The sequence below is a fragment of the Scyliorhinus canicula genome, chromosome 3, assembly GCF_902713615.1.
Source record: "Scyliorhinus canicula chromosome 3, sScyCan1.1, whole genome shotgun sequence".
Lineage (NCBI taxonomy): Eukaryota > Metazoa > Chordata > Chondrichthyes > Carcharhiniformes > Scyliorhinidae > Scyliorhinus > Scyliorhinus canicula.
Genome location: NC_052148.1, coordinates 167,659,571 through 167,676,422, shown reverse-complemented (window position 1 = coordinate 167,676,422; position 16,852 = coordinate 167,659,571). Strand labels below are relative to the sequence as shown.

Genomic DNA, 16,852 nt, shown 5'->3' with positions numbered 1-16,852 from the left:
ACCTATGCCTTCCCTCCTCCAGGCCCATTCCTAAAGACCCTGAAAAATTCTGGCCGTTAACTCTGTTGCTTCCTCCATTGGTGCTGCTTGACCTGCTGAGTATTTCCAGCATTTTCTGCTTTTATTGCTATCCTTTTTATTCTATCCTTTTTAAACTAATTTATGCTGTAATGGGATACCTTTCTCGGAGAACTATGGATGTACAAACTCATCATTTGTTAGCAAATTAGACTGAAAATATAGGAGTCAGACAATTTAACCAAGTCTGACTTGCGTGCAGCAGTGTGGGACTTGATTAATTTTTTATCTTGCGCTTCAAATGGTCTCAGTTTAAGCTGCTGTCTCTGGAATGTAACATTGTAAATAAATAAATTCTAAATCTGTCCCTTTTGTAAAAGGCCTGAAGAGGGCAGTATCTCCCTGTTAAAGGCAGTCAGCATAATGTTTAATCTGGCACTGACAGCTTTATTTACTTTACAATATGTAGAACCATTACACAATTGATAAAGAATTACTAATTTAATTTTAATTTCAGTTTTACCAAGGCTCCTTTGGGCTACATTCTGAAGTCAGTATGGGATCAACTTCAGTGGCTGGAGTAATACCTAGCATAAGGGAAACAGGTTATGCTGTTGGGGGAGGCAATCATCCCAGACTCACGACATTGCTGTACATGTTTCTCAGCTATTTATATTCATTCCTTAGAAATGGGAGCAGTTGGCTTTTATTGCCAATTATTATTTTCTCTTGAGAAGATGCATGTGGCCCTTTGTGAACCACTATGCATGGTGAAAGTGCTCCCAAAATCTGTTAGCGAAAAGTTCTAGGATTTTCTCACACCAACAATAAAGGGAAAGTGATTATGGCCGCGACCTGCCAGCCTCGTCACGGCGGGTGGGCGAACGAGCGGGCAGGTTAGATACCAAAAGAGGCAAAAATCGGGAACCATACCGGGAGCCAATCAGTTTCCAATCAAAGTGGCCCTCTCCCGTTGGTGAGATCAGGATCCCGCTGCGTCGTGGCGAGAAACCAATAATCACCGATTAAGACCAATAAGAGCGGGTGGGGGGGAGGAGTGCCTGCTGATGGACACGAAGGAGGAGGAGTAGTCTCACGTGGGGAGGAGTCGGAGGTAGGGCGGGAGTCGCCGGGGTCAGCAGAAGTTAGCTGGCTCATGGGAGTGCGATGAAGGGAGGGGCGCGGCTAGGAGGGGTCCTAGCCTGGGGGGGGGGGGGGTTACCGGGTTGCTGCTGAAATGGTCAGGAAGGAGCTGGAGGATGCAGGGCATGCTGGGGGGGGGACTTGCCGCCGTGGGGAACTGCCGAGCGGGGGACGCTGGCCAGTGGTGAGCAGGGGATGGGTTATGGCTAATCGGCAGGGGAGGGGGGCAGGGAGCCCTCGGATCCGGCTGATAACCTGGAATGTGAGGGGGCTGAATGGGCCAGTAAAACGGGCTCGGGTGTTTGCGCACTCGAAGGGGCTGAAGGCGGATGTGGCCATGCTCCAAGAGACACACCTTGAAAGTGGCGGACCAGGTTCGGCTGAGGAAGGGATGGGTGGGCCGAGTATTCCACTCAGGGCTGGATGAGAAGAGTCGCGGGGTGGCGATCCTGGTGGGAAAGAGGGTGTCATTTGAGGCGTTAAATGTGGTGGCTGACAGGGGTGGGAGGTATGTGATGGTGAGTGGTAAGCTGCAGGGGGAGCGGGTGGTGTTGGTGAATGTTTACACCCCAAATTGGGACGATGCGGGGTTTATGCGGCGTATGTTGGGCCGCATTCCGGACCTGGAGGTGGGGGGGCCTGATCATGGGGGGGGACTTCAACACGGTGCTGGATCCCCCATTGGATCGATCCAAGTCCCGGACGGGTAGGAGGCCAGCGGCGGCTAAGGTGTTGAGGGGATTTGTGGATCAGATGGGAGGGGTGGATCCCTGGAGGTTTGCGAGGCCAAGGGCCAGGGAGTACTCGTTTTTCTCCCACGTGCATAAGGCCTATTCGAGGATTGATTTTTTTTGTCCTGAGCAGGGGGCTGATTTCGAGGGTGGAGGATGTTGAATACTCTGCCATTGCCATTTCAGATCATGCCCCGCACTGGGTGGACCTCGGGCTGGGGTAGGAGAGGGACCAACGTCCGCTCTGGCGCTTGGAAGTGGGGCTGCTGGCAGATGAGGAGGTGGCCGGGAGGGTTTGGGGGTGTATTGAGAGGTACCTTGAGGCCAACGCTAACGGGGAGGTCCGAGTGGGGACGGTCTGGGAGGCATTGAAGATGGTGATTAGAGGGGAGTTGATTTCCATCCGAACCCATAGGGAGAGGGGGGAGCAGAGGGAGAGGGAGAGACTGATAGGGGAGATGGTGAGGGTGGATAGGAGATATGCGGAGGCTCCGGAGGAGGGATTGCTGGGGGAGAGGCATAGCCTTCAGGCCAGTTTCGACCTATTGACTACCAGAAAGGCGGAAGCTCAGTGGAGGAAAGCACAGGGGGCGGTGTATGAATATGGGGAGAAGGCGAGCAGGATGCTGGCACACCAGCTCCGAAAGCGGGACGCGGCCAGGGAGATTGGGGGAGTGACGGATAGAGCTGGGAAGGTGGTGCGGAGGGGGGGTAGATGTTAATGGGGTCTTCAGGGACTTCTATGGGGAACTGTACCGATCTGAACCCCCGGTGGAGGGGGGTGGAATGGGGCGCTTCTTGGACAAGCTGCGATTTCCGAGGATGGAGGAGGGGCAGGTTGAGGGACTGGGGGCGCCGATTGAGCTGGTTAAAGGCTTTGCCCCCAACTATGTCACGGGCACTGATTTCCTTGATCTTGAAGCGGGACAAGGACCCTCTGCAGTGTGGGTCATATAGGCCGATCTCGCTGCTAAATGTAGACGCCAAGCTGCTGGCAAAGATCTTAGCCACAGGATTAGAGGATTGTGTACCGGGGGTCATTCATGAGTACCAGACGGGGTTTGTGAAGGGAAGGCAGTTGAATAAAAACGTACGAAGGCTCCTCAACGTTATTATGATGCCGGCTGTGGAAGGGGAGACGGAGATAGTGGTGGCATTAAATACGGAGAAGGCCTTTGATAGGGTTGAGTGGGGGTATCTGTGGGAGGTGTTGGAGAGGTTTGGGGAGGGGTTTGTCCGTTGGGTGAGGTTGCTCTATGAGGCCCCGATGGCGAGTGTAGCCACAAATAGGAGGAGGTCGGAGTACTTTCGGCTGTACCGGTGGACGAGACAGGGGTGTCCCCTGTCCCCCTTGCTCTTTGCGTTGGCAATCGAGCCCCTGGCCATGGCGTTGAGGGAGTCAGGGCACTGGAGGGGCCTGGTGCGGGGTGGGGAGGAGCATCGAGTGTCGCTTTATGCGGACGACCTGTTGCTGTATGTGGCGGACCCGGTGGGGGGGATGCCGGAGGTGATGAGGATTCTTAGTGAATTTGGGGGCTCTCTGGGTATAAGCTGAACCTGGGCAAGAACGAGTTGTTCGTGGTGCACCCGGGGGATCAGGAGGAGGGGATTGGTAGGCTCCCACTGAAGCAGGCAGGGAAGAGCTTCAGGTACCTAGGACTCCAGGTGGCTGGGAGCTGGGGGGCCCTGCACAAGCTCAACCTCACAAGGTTGGTGGAGCAGATGGAGGAGGAGTTCAAGAGGTGGGATATGTTACCGCTGTCACTGGCGGGAATGTTGCAGTCCATTAAGATGACGGTGCTCACGAGGTTTTGTTCCTGTTCCAGTGCCTCCCCATCCTTATCCCGAAGGCCTTTTTTAGGAGGGTCAACAGGAGTATTACGGGATTTGTGTGGGCGCATGGGACTCCAAGGTTTCTTGGAATGGGGCAGGGATAGGGTGGGGCTGGCGTTGCCCAACCTCTGTGGGTACTACTGGGCTGCCAACGCAGCGATGGTGCGTAAGTGGGTAATGGACGGGGAAGGGGCAGCATGGAAGAGGATGGAGGTGGCGTCCTGTGTGGGCACGAGCCTGGAGGCGCTGGTAACGGCGCCGTTGCCGCTCCCTCCAACGAGGTATACCACAAGCCCGGTGGTGGCGGCTACCCTCAAAATTTGGGAGCAATGGAGACGGCATAGGGGAGCTGTGTGGGGCTCGATCGAGGCCCCGATACGGGGGAACCATCGGTTTGTCCCAGGGAGCATTTTTTTTTTTTTTTTAATTTTTTTTATTGGAATTTTTTGCAGAAAATATAACAAAAAGTATAGCAAAAAGCAGTAATATGCAACTAACAGCCCCATAACACCCACAATTCCCCCCATACCGTAACATCACATGTATCACATTCCCCCACCCCCCCCCCCAAACAAGAGAACTTAACCATAAATTAAAATTAGATAAATCAAATTTAAATAAAATAAGCTAACATAATCAACGCCCCCCCCCCCCCCCCCCCCCCCACCCACCCCCACCCACCCCCCCCCCCCCCCCCCCCCCCCGGGTTGCTGCTGCTACTGTCCCAGTACCCTATCGTTGAGCCAGAAAGTCGAGGAAAGGTTGCCACCGTTTAAAGAACCCTTGCACCGATCCTCTCAGGGCGAATTTAACCTTCTCAAGCTTAATAAAGCCCGCCATGTCATTGATCCAGGTCCCCACGCTTGGGGGCCTCGCGTCCTTCCACTGTAGCAAAATCCTTCGCCGGGCTACTAGGGACGCAAAGGCCAGCACACCGGCCTCTTTCGCCTCCTGCACTCCCGGCTCTACCCCAACCCCAAAGATCGCGAGTCCCCATCCTGGCTTGACCCTGGATCCCACCACCCTTGACACCGTCCTCGCCACCCCCTTCCAGAACTCCTCCAATGCCGGGCATGCCCAGAACATATGGGCATGGTTCGCTGGACTCCCCGAGCACCTGGCACACCTATCTTCACCCCCAAAGAACCTATTCATCCTCGTCCCAGTCATGTGGGCCCTATGCAGCACCTTGAATTGGATGAGGCTAAGCCGCGCACACGAGGAGGAAGAATTTACCCTCTCCAGGGCATCAGCCCATGTCCCGTCTTCGATCTGTTCCCCCAGTTCCCCCTCCCACTTCGTTTTCAGCTCCTCTACTGACGCCTCTTCCTTCTCCTGCATAAGCTTGTAGATATCGGATATCTTCCCCTCCCCGACCCAGACCCCCGAGAGCACCCTGTCACTCACCCCCTTCGCGGGGAGCGCAGGGAATCCCTCCACCTGCCGTCTAGCAAATGCCTTTACCTGCAGATATCTAAACATGTTTCCCGGCGGGAGCCCAAATTTCTCTTCCAACTTCCCCAGGCTCGCAAACCTTCCGTCGATAAACAGGTCCTTCAGCTGTCTAATGCCCGCTCTATACCATCCCCGAAATCCCCCATCCATGTTCCCCGGGACGAACCTATGGTTCCCCCTTAACGGAGCCTCCATCGAGCCCCCCACTTCTCCCGTATGTCGCCTCCACTGCCCCCAAATCTTGAGGGTAGCCGCCACCACCGGACTCGTGGTATACCTCGTGGGAGGGAGCGGCCACGGCGCCGTTACCAGGGCCCCCAGGCTTGTATCCCCACAGGACGCTCTCTCCATCCGTTTCCATGCTGCCTCCTCCCCCTCCATCACCCACTTACGCACCATCGACACGTTGGCCGCCCAGTAATACCCCGAGAGGTTGGGCAACGCCAGCCCCCCCCCATCCCTACTCCGCTCCAAGAAGACCCTCTTCACCCTTGGGGTGCCATGCGCCCAAACAAATCCCATGATGCTGCTGGTCACTCTTTTAAAAAAGGCCCTAGGGATAAAGATGGGCAAGCACTGGAAGAGGAACAAGAACCTCGGGAGAACCGTCATTTTGACGGATTGCACTCTGCCCGCCAGCGATAGCGGCACCATGTCCCACCTTTTAAATTCCTCCTCCATCTGTTCCACTAGTCTGGTGAAGTTAAGCTTATGAAGAGCCCCCCAACTCCTGGCCACCTGCACCCCCAGGTACCTGAAACTCTTCACTGCCCTCCTGAAGGGGAGCCTCCCAATTCCCTCCTCCTGATCTCCCGGGTGCACTACAAATACCTCGCTCTTTCCTAAGTTCAGCTTATAGCCCGAGAAGCCCCCAAATTCCGCTAACAGTTCCATCACCCCCGGCATTCCCCCCTCTGGGTCCGCCACATATAACAGCAGGTCGTCTGCATACAGCGATACCCGGTGCTCCTCCCCCCCCCGCACCAGACCCCTCCACTTCCCTGACTCCCTCAACGCCATGGCCAGCGGTTCAATCGCCAGTGCAAAGAGCAGGGGGGACAGGGGACACCCCTGCCTGGTCCCACGATAAAGCCTAAAATACTCCGATCTCCTTCCATTTGTGACTACACTCGCCATCGGCGCCGCGTAAAGCAGCCTCACCCATTTGATGAATCCCTCCCCAAATCCAAACCTCTCCAGCACCTCCCATAGGTACCCCCATTCAACTCTATCAAACGCCTTCTCTGCATCCAGCGCCACCACTATCTCCGCCTCCCCCTCCACTGCCGGCATCATGATAACATTGAGCAGTCTCCGCACATTCGTGTTGAGCTGCCGCCCCTTGACAAACCCTGTCTGATCTTCATGAATTACCTCTGGCACACAATCCTCTATCCTGGTAGCCAGGATCTTCGCCAGCAACTTAGCGTCTACGTTAAGGAGTGAAATAGGCCTATATGATCCGCACTGCAAGGGGTCCTTATCCCGTTTTAGGATCAAAGAGATCAGTGCCCGCGACATCGTCGGGGGCAAAGCCCCCCCCTCCCACGCCTCATTGAAAGTTCGCACCAGCAGGGGACCCACCAGGTCCGCATATTTTTTGTAAAATTCTGCCGGGAACCCGTCCGGCCCCGGGGCCTTACCTGACTGCATTTGCCCGATCCCCCTGACTAGCTCCTCCAACTCTATCGGCGCCCCCAGCCCCTCAACCAGCCTCTCCTGAACCCTTGGGAAACATAGCCTGTTCATGAAGCTCTCCATCCCCTCTCTCCCCCTCGGAGGTTCCGACCGGTACAATCCCTCGTAAAAGTCCCTAAAGACCCCGTTTACTTCTGTCCCCTTCTGCACTACATTTCCACCCCCATCCTTCACTCCCCCAATTTCCCTAGCCGCATCTCGCCTACGGAGCTGATGCGCCAACATCCTGCTCGCCTTCTCTCCATACTCATATACCGCACCCTGCGCCCTCCTCCACTGTGTCTCCGCCTTTCTGGTGGTCAGCAAGTCAAAATTGGCCTGCAACCTGCGCCGTTCTCCCAGCAACCCTTCCTCCGGTGCCTCCGCATATCTCCTGTCCACCTCCAGAAGCTCTCCCACCAGTCTCTCCCTCTCCTTCCTCTCCTTCCTTTCCCTGTGGGCCCGGATGGAGATCAGCTCCCCCCGGATCACTGCTTTCAGAGCCTCCCAGACCATCCCCACCTGGACCTCCCCCGTATCATTGGTAACCAGATACCCCTCAATGCTTCTCCGAACCCTCTTACACACCTCCTCCTCCGCCAGCATCCCCACATCCAGGCGCCAGAGCGGGCGCTGGTCCCGCGCCTCCCCCATCTCCAGATCAATCCAGTGCGGGGCATGGTCCGAAATCGCTATGGCCGAATACTCGGCATCCTGCACCCTCGGGATCAACCCCCTGCTCAGGACAAAAAAGTCTATCCGGGAATAAACCCTATGGACGTGAGAGAAAAAGGAATACTCCCGCGCTCTCGGTCTCCCAAACCTCCAGGGATCCACCCCTCCCATCTGGTCCATGTATCCCCTCAGCACTTTGGCCGCCGCCGGTCTCCTACCCGTCCTTGAACTGGACCGGTCCAGTGTGGGATCCAGCACTGTGTTAAAATCTCCCCCCATGATCAGGCCCCCTGCCTCCAGGTCCGGGACGCGGCCCAACAAGCGCCTCATGAAGCCAGCATCATCCCAATTCGGGGCATATATGTTCACCAGCACCACCTTCTCTCCCTGCAGCCTACCCCTCACCATGATATATCTGCCCTCCTTGTCCGACACCACCTCAGCCGCCTCAAACGCCACCCTCTTCCCCACTAGAATCGCCACCCCCCGGTTCTTTGCGTCCAATCCTGAATGATAAACCTGCCCCACCCACCCCTTCCTCAGACGGACCTGGTCCGCCACCTTCAGGTGGGTCTCCTGGAGCATAGCCACGTCCGCCTTCAACCCCCTTAGATGGGAGACCACCCTGGTTCTCTTAACCGGCCCGTTCAGCCCCCTCACGTTCCAGGTAATCAGCCGGATCAGAGGGCAACCCGCCCCCCTCCCCTGCCGACTAGCCATAGCTTGGCAGATGTTCGCCCCAGGCCAGCATACCCCGCTCGACCCGTTCCCCATGGCGATAGCGCCTCTCCTCTTCCCCCCCGGCCCTCATCGGCTCCTTCCTAGTCGTTCCAGCAGCAACCCGGTATCCCCCCCCACCCCCCTCCCCCCCCCCCAGGCTAGGACCCCTCCTAGCCGCGACGCACCCTCCATGGTACTTCCGTGAGTCAGCTGACTTCTGCTGACCCCGGCAGCTCCCGCCAAAACCTATCCCCTCCCGGCTTGGGGTCATCCCCCTCTTGCCACACCTCCTTGGCATTATTGCAGCGCGGGAAAAAAGACCCGTAGAGGCCCTTCCCCCATCGCAAGCTCCACCCCCCTGCCCCGCAGCGCGGGAAACCAGAGGAAAGCCCGCGCTTTCACAATGCCACACCCCATCCTTCTGACGCAGTTCCCCAAAATCCAGTTTCCCCTCAATCCCCAGCCCCGTACAGAAGAGAACATATAGAACACAAACCCCCAACACTCCCCACCTACCCCACAACCATACCCAACAGACAAACCCACCCGTAAACAGAGCAAAAAGAAAACCAGCATACATAACACACATTTCGAAGTTGAAAAAGTTGAAACAGTTGGAACAAAACAGCCACAGCGGAAACAACGCCGGCCAAAGTATGTTCCCAGGCCCTAGTTCAAGTCCAGCTTCTCCGCCTGTACAAAGGCCCACGCCTCCTCCGGGAACTCGAAGTAACGGTGCCGGTCCTTGTATGTCACCCACAGGCGCGCAGGCTGCAGCATTCCAAACCTGACCTGCTTAGCATGAAGCACCGCCTTCGTCCGGTTGAACCTGGCCCGCCGCTTAGCCACTTCCGCACTCCAGTCCTGGTAGATCCTCACTACCGAATTCTCCCATTTACTGCTCCTCTCTTTCTTGGCCCAGCGCAGCACACACTCCCGGTCACTGAATCGGTGGAACCGCACCAGCACCGCCCTCGGGGGCTCATCTGCCTTGGGCCTCCTGGCCATCACTCTGTGCGCTCCCTCGAGCTCCAGGGGCAAATGGAAGGACCCTGCTCCCATCAACGAGCTCAACAACGTGGTCACATACGCCGGGAGATCCGACCCCTCCAGCCCCTCCGCCAGGCCCAGGATCCTCAGATTCTTTCGCCTCGTGCGAACGTCCAGCTCCTCCAAGCGGTCCTGCCACTTTTTATGAAGTGCCTCGTGCAACTCCACTTTCCCAACGAGGACCACGGCCTCCTCCTCTCTTTCAACGGCCTGCCGCTGCAACCCCCGAATAGACTCCTCCTGTGCCGCCTGGGTCCCAAGCAGCTTGGTCGCAGTTGCATTCATGGAGTCCAGCAGCTCAGCCTTCAGCTCAGCAAAACAACGTAGGAGCGAGGCCTGTTGCTCCTGCGCCCACTTCCACCAGTCCTCGGGTGTTGCGCCGGCCGCCATTTTGTTTTTCTTCCCACGTTTTTTTTGGGGCGTTTCTGCAGCCTTTCTCACCATATAGTGTGGGGCAAGTTCTTCCAGGCACCTTCCCCCACCGGGATATGTAGCAACAGCACTGTTTGGGGCCCTCAAAACGGCCCAAAAGCCCTTAAATAGCGGGAGCGCCGGCCGCCATTTTGTTTTTTTTCACCCGTTTTTTGGGGGGCGTTACTGCAGCCTTTTTCACCAGATAATGTGGGGCAAGTTCTTCCAGGCACCTTCCCCCACTAGGATGTGTAGAAACAGCGCCGTTTGGGGCCCTCAAAACGGCTCAAAAGTCCCTAAATAGCAGGAGTGCCGGCCGCCATTTTGTTTTTCTTCCCCCGTTTTTTTTGGGGGAGTTACTGCAGCCTTTTTCTTCTTCCCACTCCAGGTGAGCACCATATAGTGTGGGGCAAGTTCTTCCAGGCACCTTCCCCCACCGGGATGCGTAGAAACAGCTCCGTTTGGGGCCCTCGAAACGGCCCAAAAGTCCCTAAATAGCAGGAGCTGCCGAATGTGTGGCTTAGCTCCGCATAGCCGCAACTGGAAGTCCCGTCCCAGGGAGCATAGATGGCGGATTTCTGGGCTGGCACAGGGTAGGGGTTAGGAGGTTGAGGGACCTGTTTGTGGAGGGGAGGTTCGCGAGCTTGGGGGAGTTAGAGGGTAAGTTTGGGCTCCCCCCGGGGAACATGTTTCGGTACATGCAGGTTAGGGCGATTGCCAGGCGGCAGGTGGAGGGGTTCCCCTTGCTGCCCCCACGTGGGGTGCGGGACAGGGTGCTTTCAGGGGTGTGGGTTGGAGGAGGGAGGATTTCGGACACATACCGGGTAATGCAGGAGGTAGACGAGGCCTCGGTGGAGGAACTGAAGGGTAAATGGGAAGAGGAGCTGGGTGAGGAGGGGACGTGGGCGGATGCCCTGGAGAGAGTGAATTCCTCCTCTTCCTGTGCGAGGCTTAGCCTGATACAGTTCAAGGTGCTGCATGGGGCCCACATGACTGGGACGAGGATGAGTAGGTTTTTCGGGGGCAAAGACAGGTGTGCTAGGTGCTCGGGGAGCCCAGCGAACCACGTCCATATGTTTTGGGCGTGCCCAGCCCTGGGGGAGTTTTGGATTAGGGTAGCAAGGACGGTGTTGAGGGTGGTGGGATCCAGGGTCAAGCCAGGCTGGGGACTCGCAATTTTTGGGGTTGCAGTGGAGCCGGGAGTGCAGGAAGCGAAAGAGGCCGGTGTCCTGGCCTTTGCGTCCCTCGTAGCCCGGCGGAGGATTCTTCTTCAGTGGAAGGATGCGAGGCCCCCAAGCGTGGAGGCCTGGGTCAATGATATGGCGGGGTTCATCAAATTAGAGAAGGTGAAATTTGACCTGAGGGGATTACAAGGGTTCTTTAGGCGGTGGCAGCCTTTCCTGGACTTCCTGGCGGAATGGTAGGGAAATAGGCCGGCAGCAGCAGCAACCGGCGGGGGGGGGGGAGGTTTGGTTCGGTGGGAGGGAGAACTGTGTACATGGGTTTGTGGGATGTGGCGGGTTTATCTCTTTCCCTTTTGTTGTTTGCTTTTTTTCTTTGTTTGCAGTTGCTTTTGTAGTTGGGCGGGTGTTGTTCTTGGGTTTTTGCCATGGTTGTTTTGTGAATATTGTTTTGTTGTTTATATTTTGTGAAAATCTTAATAAAAATTATTTTTTAAAAAGCATCACTAAAAAAAACTATTTTCATTAAACTTGAACAATATAGTCAGTGCTACAGATTAATTCTTCACTAAATTACCGACTGCCTTCATGTCTTATTTTCAACAGATGAAATTACTGCTTCAGGATTTGTTAAATTGGCTAGGCTCAGGAAGTTCCAGGAATACGATAACAATCTGCTTAGTTAGACCAATCTGGATGCCCCAATTTTATTAACTTGTGCTTAAAAAGGTGTTGTGTGCTTGGTTGTCCAAGTAAATAGTGGTGGTGGGCGAGGGGGAGGGGGGGGGGGGGGGGGCACATCAGGGCAAATGTACTGCTACACAGGGGCAGTTCAGGAGGTCGGTAGTTGTTTACCATGGGGTCATTTGGTCCAAACTCCAAACAGCGGAACTTTGCTATCTGATCTGCGCCGATAGTGACAGGTTCCTTAAGCACAAGCCAGATTACACTCTCACACAGGGGTGGAGTGATCAGGGATCCTAGATAGGTGTAATATTGGAGACAAGAAGGCAGCAGAGAACAAGGGGAAAAGTCTTTAAACTCGCTTTTATAATCCTTTGATTTAAGACACTCCAGAGAACAGACAATCTTCTGCAGAGCTGAATTTGAATCACGCACCTTCAGAAAGACAGCAATGACAGCCAAACCATCAGGTGCTTTAACAGCCTCGCCAACGCAACTATACTTTTCTGCATTCCAATGCACCAGGTGAAGCTCTCCAGCAAAGGTTTTTCCATCATTTACATGTTCACTGCCATGACCATCACAGGCTCCCCAATGGAAGTGGAACTGACGTAGCCTGTATTTTCCACAAAGTGGGCCACCTGTCAGCACTGATCGGTCCGTACGATCGTCAAAATCTACCTAGATGGAGAATCCGGTGTTGCTGATACTTTTGGAGCTGGCTGGATCATAGCTCAGATTCAGTGGCTTCAGGTTACAGTCGTACTTGTCTTCCTGACTCTTGATCTTGATGGGTGACTGGCGGGTACCTTCCTTAGCTATGGGGAACCCCATTTTGTGCCAGTGGTCTGGACCGTTTTTGGGTCCGTATCCCCAGGAACATCCCGACATTGCCGCAGCTTCCCTGACCCCAGGCTCAGACACACAAACCCCTGACTGATCCGCCCCGATGGCAGAAGCCGATACCTGGTCCCTCAATGAAGTGTTGATCAAGCAGGGTAATCGGCAGAACCTCCTTTACGTCTACTTCAACTGAATCATTAACGTGAACAGTACAACTATATTAATAGAGAATAGATCAATTTCTCTTCTGAATGCATTGTGGGTGATTTTAAGTTATATAATGCACCTTTTTGATAAGACATGTGAAAAAGGAGCAATTGCTATTCTTTTATAACCACAGTGTATGTTTTAACCCGTACGGTGGCGAAATAATCACACAAGTATTTTAGTTCAATCAGAGTTCATTTATTAAACACAAGATTATTTACTTAAGTAATCGCGCGTTCATGCACACCAAGGCTATAACTAACACACTTAAACGACCTTGACTTAACTTCCAGATGACCGACCGATATAGAGTAGATACGGCCTTAACTGTTTTCTAACTTCTGGCGGCTGGAGTTCTGGTAGGTTGTCTGTGCTTGATTGTCGTCCTTCGGTGGATGTTGCGGGCCCTTGAACTTGGCTGGTGTCAGTAGCTGTGCTGCAGTCGGATGTTAGGCGCAAGAGCCGGTCCAAAAGAGAGCGAATGCTGGCTGTACAGTTCTTCTTATCCTTCGATCTTTCTTGCCCTTTTGGGCGGTCCCAGGGGAGGATCTAATGGATCAATAGGGTCTTGATCACACTAATCGATCCTGGCCAGTTAGGGGCGGGCACCTTGATGGCTGGGTGGGTCCAGGTCGGCCACGGCGATTAGTGCCCAGGGCATGTCGGCCTTCCCAAATAAGGCAAGCAGGCGCCGCTGAGTCTGCCACTTATTGTTAGTTTCTATCTGGAGCCCATTGTCCCGGGAAGACCTTTGAATGGCCTTCAGCAGGTGTGAGGTCCTGCATAAAGTCTGGGCGGCAGCTTGCAAATATACAAACTGCCGCTTGTCTGTGTCCCAAGCTTGACCACATTTCCCATCACTCTTTGCGGGAGACCATTTTAGGTGGCCACACTATTCATGTACCAACTTGTAAAGTGGTTTAGCTTTGAACAATTTTATCTACTTTGGACTTTACTTTCTAAAGTTAGCTAAGATCAGTTATGTACTTATGGGGAGGGAAGGTGGCCAGAGTGAGGAAGGTGCTGCTACAGAGGGGAAGGCAGGCAGGGGGTTTGGGTCTCCCGAACCTGATGTACTACTACTGGGCAGCAAATGTGGAGACGGTGCAGTGCTGGGTCAGAGGGGTTGATTCCCAGTGGGTCAGAATGGAGGAGAGTTTGTGCAGGCGGTCGGGACTGAAAGCACTAGCAACAGCGCCGCTCCCGATAATTCTGGGGAAATACTCAGGGAATCCGGTAATAATAGCTTCATTGAAAATCTGGAGGCAGTTTTGCCAACACTTCGGGTTGGGGCAGGGTCAAGGGAAATGCCAATTCGGGAGAACCAAAGATTTGAGCCAGGGAGGTGGGATGGAAGCTTTCGGAAATGGGAAGAGAAGGGGATTAAGACGCTAAAATATTTGTTTCTTCGGGGTCGATTTGCAGGATTGAGAGAGCTGGAAGCGAAGTATGGGCTGGAGCAGGGAGGTGTTTAGATATGCAGGTTCGGGACTTTGCCAGGAAGGAGAGACAGAGCTTCCTGGAGGAACCGGCTTTCACGTTGCTGGAGGAGGTGCTGACTGCAAGGAGAATGGAGAAGGGGGCAGTGTCAGTGGTGTACGGAGCTATGTTGGAAAAGGATAAGGCACCACTGGAGGGGATCAAAGCAAAGTGGGAGGAAGAGTTGGGAGAGGTTATAGAGGAGGGGGTCTGGTGTGTGGTGCTCCGGCGAGTGAATGCCTCCACCTCATGTGCGAGGTTGGGGCTGTTACAGCTGAAGGTGGTGTACAGAGCACACCTCACGAGGGCGAGGATGAGCCAATTCATTGAAGGGGTAGAAGATGTGTGTGAGCGTTGCGGCGGGGGGGGGGGGCTAATCACGTTCATATGTTTGGTTCTGTCCAAAGCTAGGGGAGTACTGGAAGGAGGTGTTTGGGGTAATTTCCAAGGTGGTGCGTGTGAAACTAGACCCAGGTCGCCGGGAGGCCATATTCAGGGTGTCGGATCAGCCAGGGTTGGGAACGGGTGCGGAGACAGATATTATAGCCTACGCCTCGTTGATCGCCCGAAGGCGGATCCTGCTGGGATGGAGAGCGGCCTCTCCACCCTGTGCCCTGGCGTGGCGGGGGGACCTGTTGGAATGCTTGACCCTTGAGAAGGTTAAGTTCGAACTGAGGGGAAGCTCGGAGGGGTTCTACAAGTCATGGGCACTATTTATTATGCACTTTCAAGAACTGGATAACATTGAACATTAATTGAGGGGGGTGGGTGGGTGAGTTGGGGGTAGGGGGCCGTGTATATTAAAGATGGCTATGGGTAATCCCTGATTCCTTTTTTGTCATTTGTTTATGTAAACATGCGGGCTGATGTTTGGGGGTTGGTGGGAGGCTGGGATCGTTGTTAATGTTATGGAGTTTGACATATTTGTTGTTGATTATTGTTTGTTGTTGGTGGGTGTTATTCGGGTTAAAATGTGAAAAAGGAGGAGAATAAAAATATTTTTTAAAAAAAGATCAGTAATGCATTAAGCCGAAATGGTGCAAATCCCTGAGCTGCCACAACTTTGGAGGAAAGCCTGGAGAAATGCTGCATAGAGCCCCAGAAAAAGTTGATATGAAGGTGAATGTGTTGATGGAAAGGACAATCTAAAAACTGTTAACAAAATACCAACATATATCCAGTTGACTCTAGTGGTCTTATACTTTGCCAAGTAATATGAGATGCCTATTTCTTTTTATTGACAGCATTGTGCTTGGAGCTGCATCGCTGGGACTGGTGATCATTTACCCCCTGATGAAGAGACTAACGTATTGGCCACAATTAATTCTGGGTGTGTAAAGCCTTTGTGATTTCTTAGTAGCTCATCTTCCAAGAAATAAGTAACCTCTAAAGCCACAGTGTGGATAAAACATCTGAAATATGTTTTAAATATATGTTCTATGTTATATTGAACATGGGGCAGGTTTAGCACAGTGGGCTAAATAGCTGGCTTCTAATGCAGAACAATGCGAGCAGCGCAGGTTCAATTCCCGTACCGGCCTCCCCGAACAGGCAATGGAATGTGGTGACTAGGGGATTTTCACAGTAACTTCATTGAAGCCTACTTGTGACAATAAGCGATTATTATTATAATAAGTAACCTCTAAAACCACAGTGTAGATAAAACAGCTGAAATATGTTTTATTATACTTTGCCAAGTAATAATAAGCGGTTAATACATTAAAAAATTTCTTTAAAATGAATTCAAATTCAGCTTTAATTCAATTTCTGATCAATATGTTGAGCTGCAAAGTGAATGGTGTAACAATTTAAACATTTGGTAAACTGAGACTAATATTTAGTTAATTATTCTGCAACCCCTGGATTTACTTTATGTACCAAGGAGAAGACTAATCCATATTCCTTCATTGGAAACCACTTGGTGAATGATTTGCCTTGTATGCCAGTGAGATTAGGGGATCAGACAATCAAAATCCAATATAGTGCATGTATATCAAGCTGCCATAAAATTATTTAATTTGTGACTTTTCCCAAGGGTAGATGAATAAACAATTGTAAAATAAGAGGACATAGAATGATGGTGTATTTAAATTGAAAGGATTTCCTTTTCCAGAAGGATTAATTGCTGTGGTTATACTGGGAATCCACTTGAATATTTAACTTAGTAACATTAAAGAATTCCAAATATGATAAGTGATTGAACTGTGTGCACATCTACCTGTAATGTCAAATTATTTTACCAAATAAGTTAAATGGATTCTTTTGACCACACTAAAGGGTAATTTTCTGACTCTGAACAACTGACATTGAACCTCAATGACTAGTAGTTTATATTGGAATTTTGGACATGTATTGTGCATAATCTGACCAGCCCTGACAGGAGCTTGTTCACCCAGCTTGTTGAAGCCAGAGATATTTATAAAGAACTCCGAAAATAGACATGTATGGCCTACAACATACCAACCAAAGCTCAGCTTAGACAATATCAACATCTGTCCAGGATCCCCCGGCTTCAACTTAGTTCCAAAACAGTCCCCCCCCGGGGTGACTGTTTGGTATTGCACTCCTAATCACAGGAGGGACATAGGATCCAAACCAGATAAGGGAGGGCACAGCTCAGCGTTAATTTGTTGTTCTTTGGGTGGCTTTCAAACCTTTCTGTTGCTTTTCCCTAGAAGCCCCACATATATAGATGCTTTGGGTTGTGACCTGTCAGAATACAAGACAATTAAAAAATATACATTT

General features: G+C 52.7%; 2 protein-coding genes across 2 annotated transcripts in view; one reads left to right on the top strand and one right to left on the bottom strand.

Annotated features, from left to right (window-relative positions):
• coq2 (coenzyme Q2 4-hydroxybenzoate polyprenyltransferase) overlaps positions 1-16,852 on the top strand; it is a 49,006-nt gene that overhangs the window by 7,557 nt on the left and 24,597 nt on the right. The window contains exon 4 of the mRNA XM_038791688.1: positions 15,352-15,437. Coding sequence (XP_038647616.1) covers positions 15,352-15,437 — 86 coding nt within the window. The remainder of the gene's footprint in view (positions 1-15,351; positions 15,438-16,852) is intronic.
• Positions 587-12,534, bottom strand: LOC119963779 (carbonic anhydrase 13-like). Its single transcript, XM_038793063.1, is given in 4 exon segments — positions 587-605; positions 5,520-5,525; positions 6,283-6,290; positions 11,750-12,534. Coding segments are annotated over 4 exon segments (753 nt in total). The 5' UTR covers positions 12,470-12,534.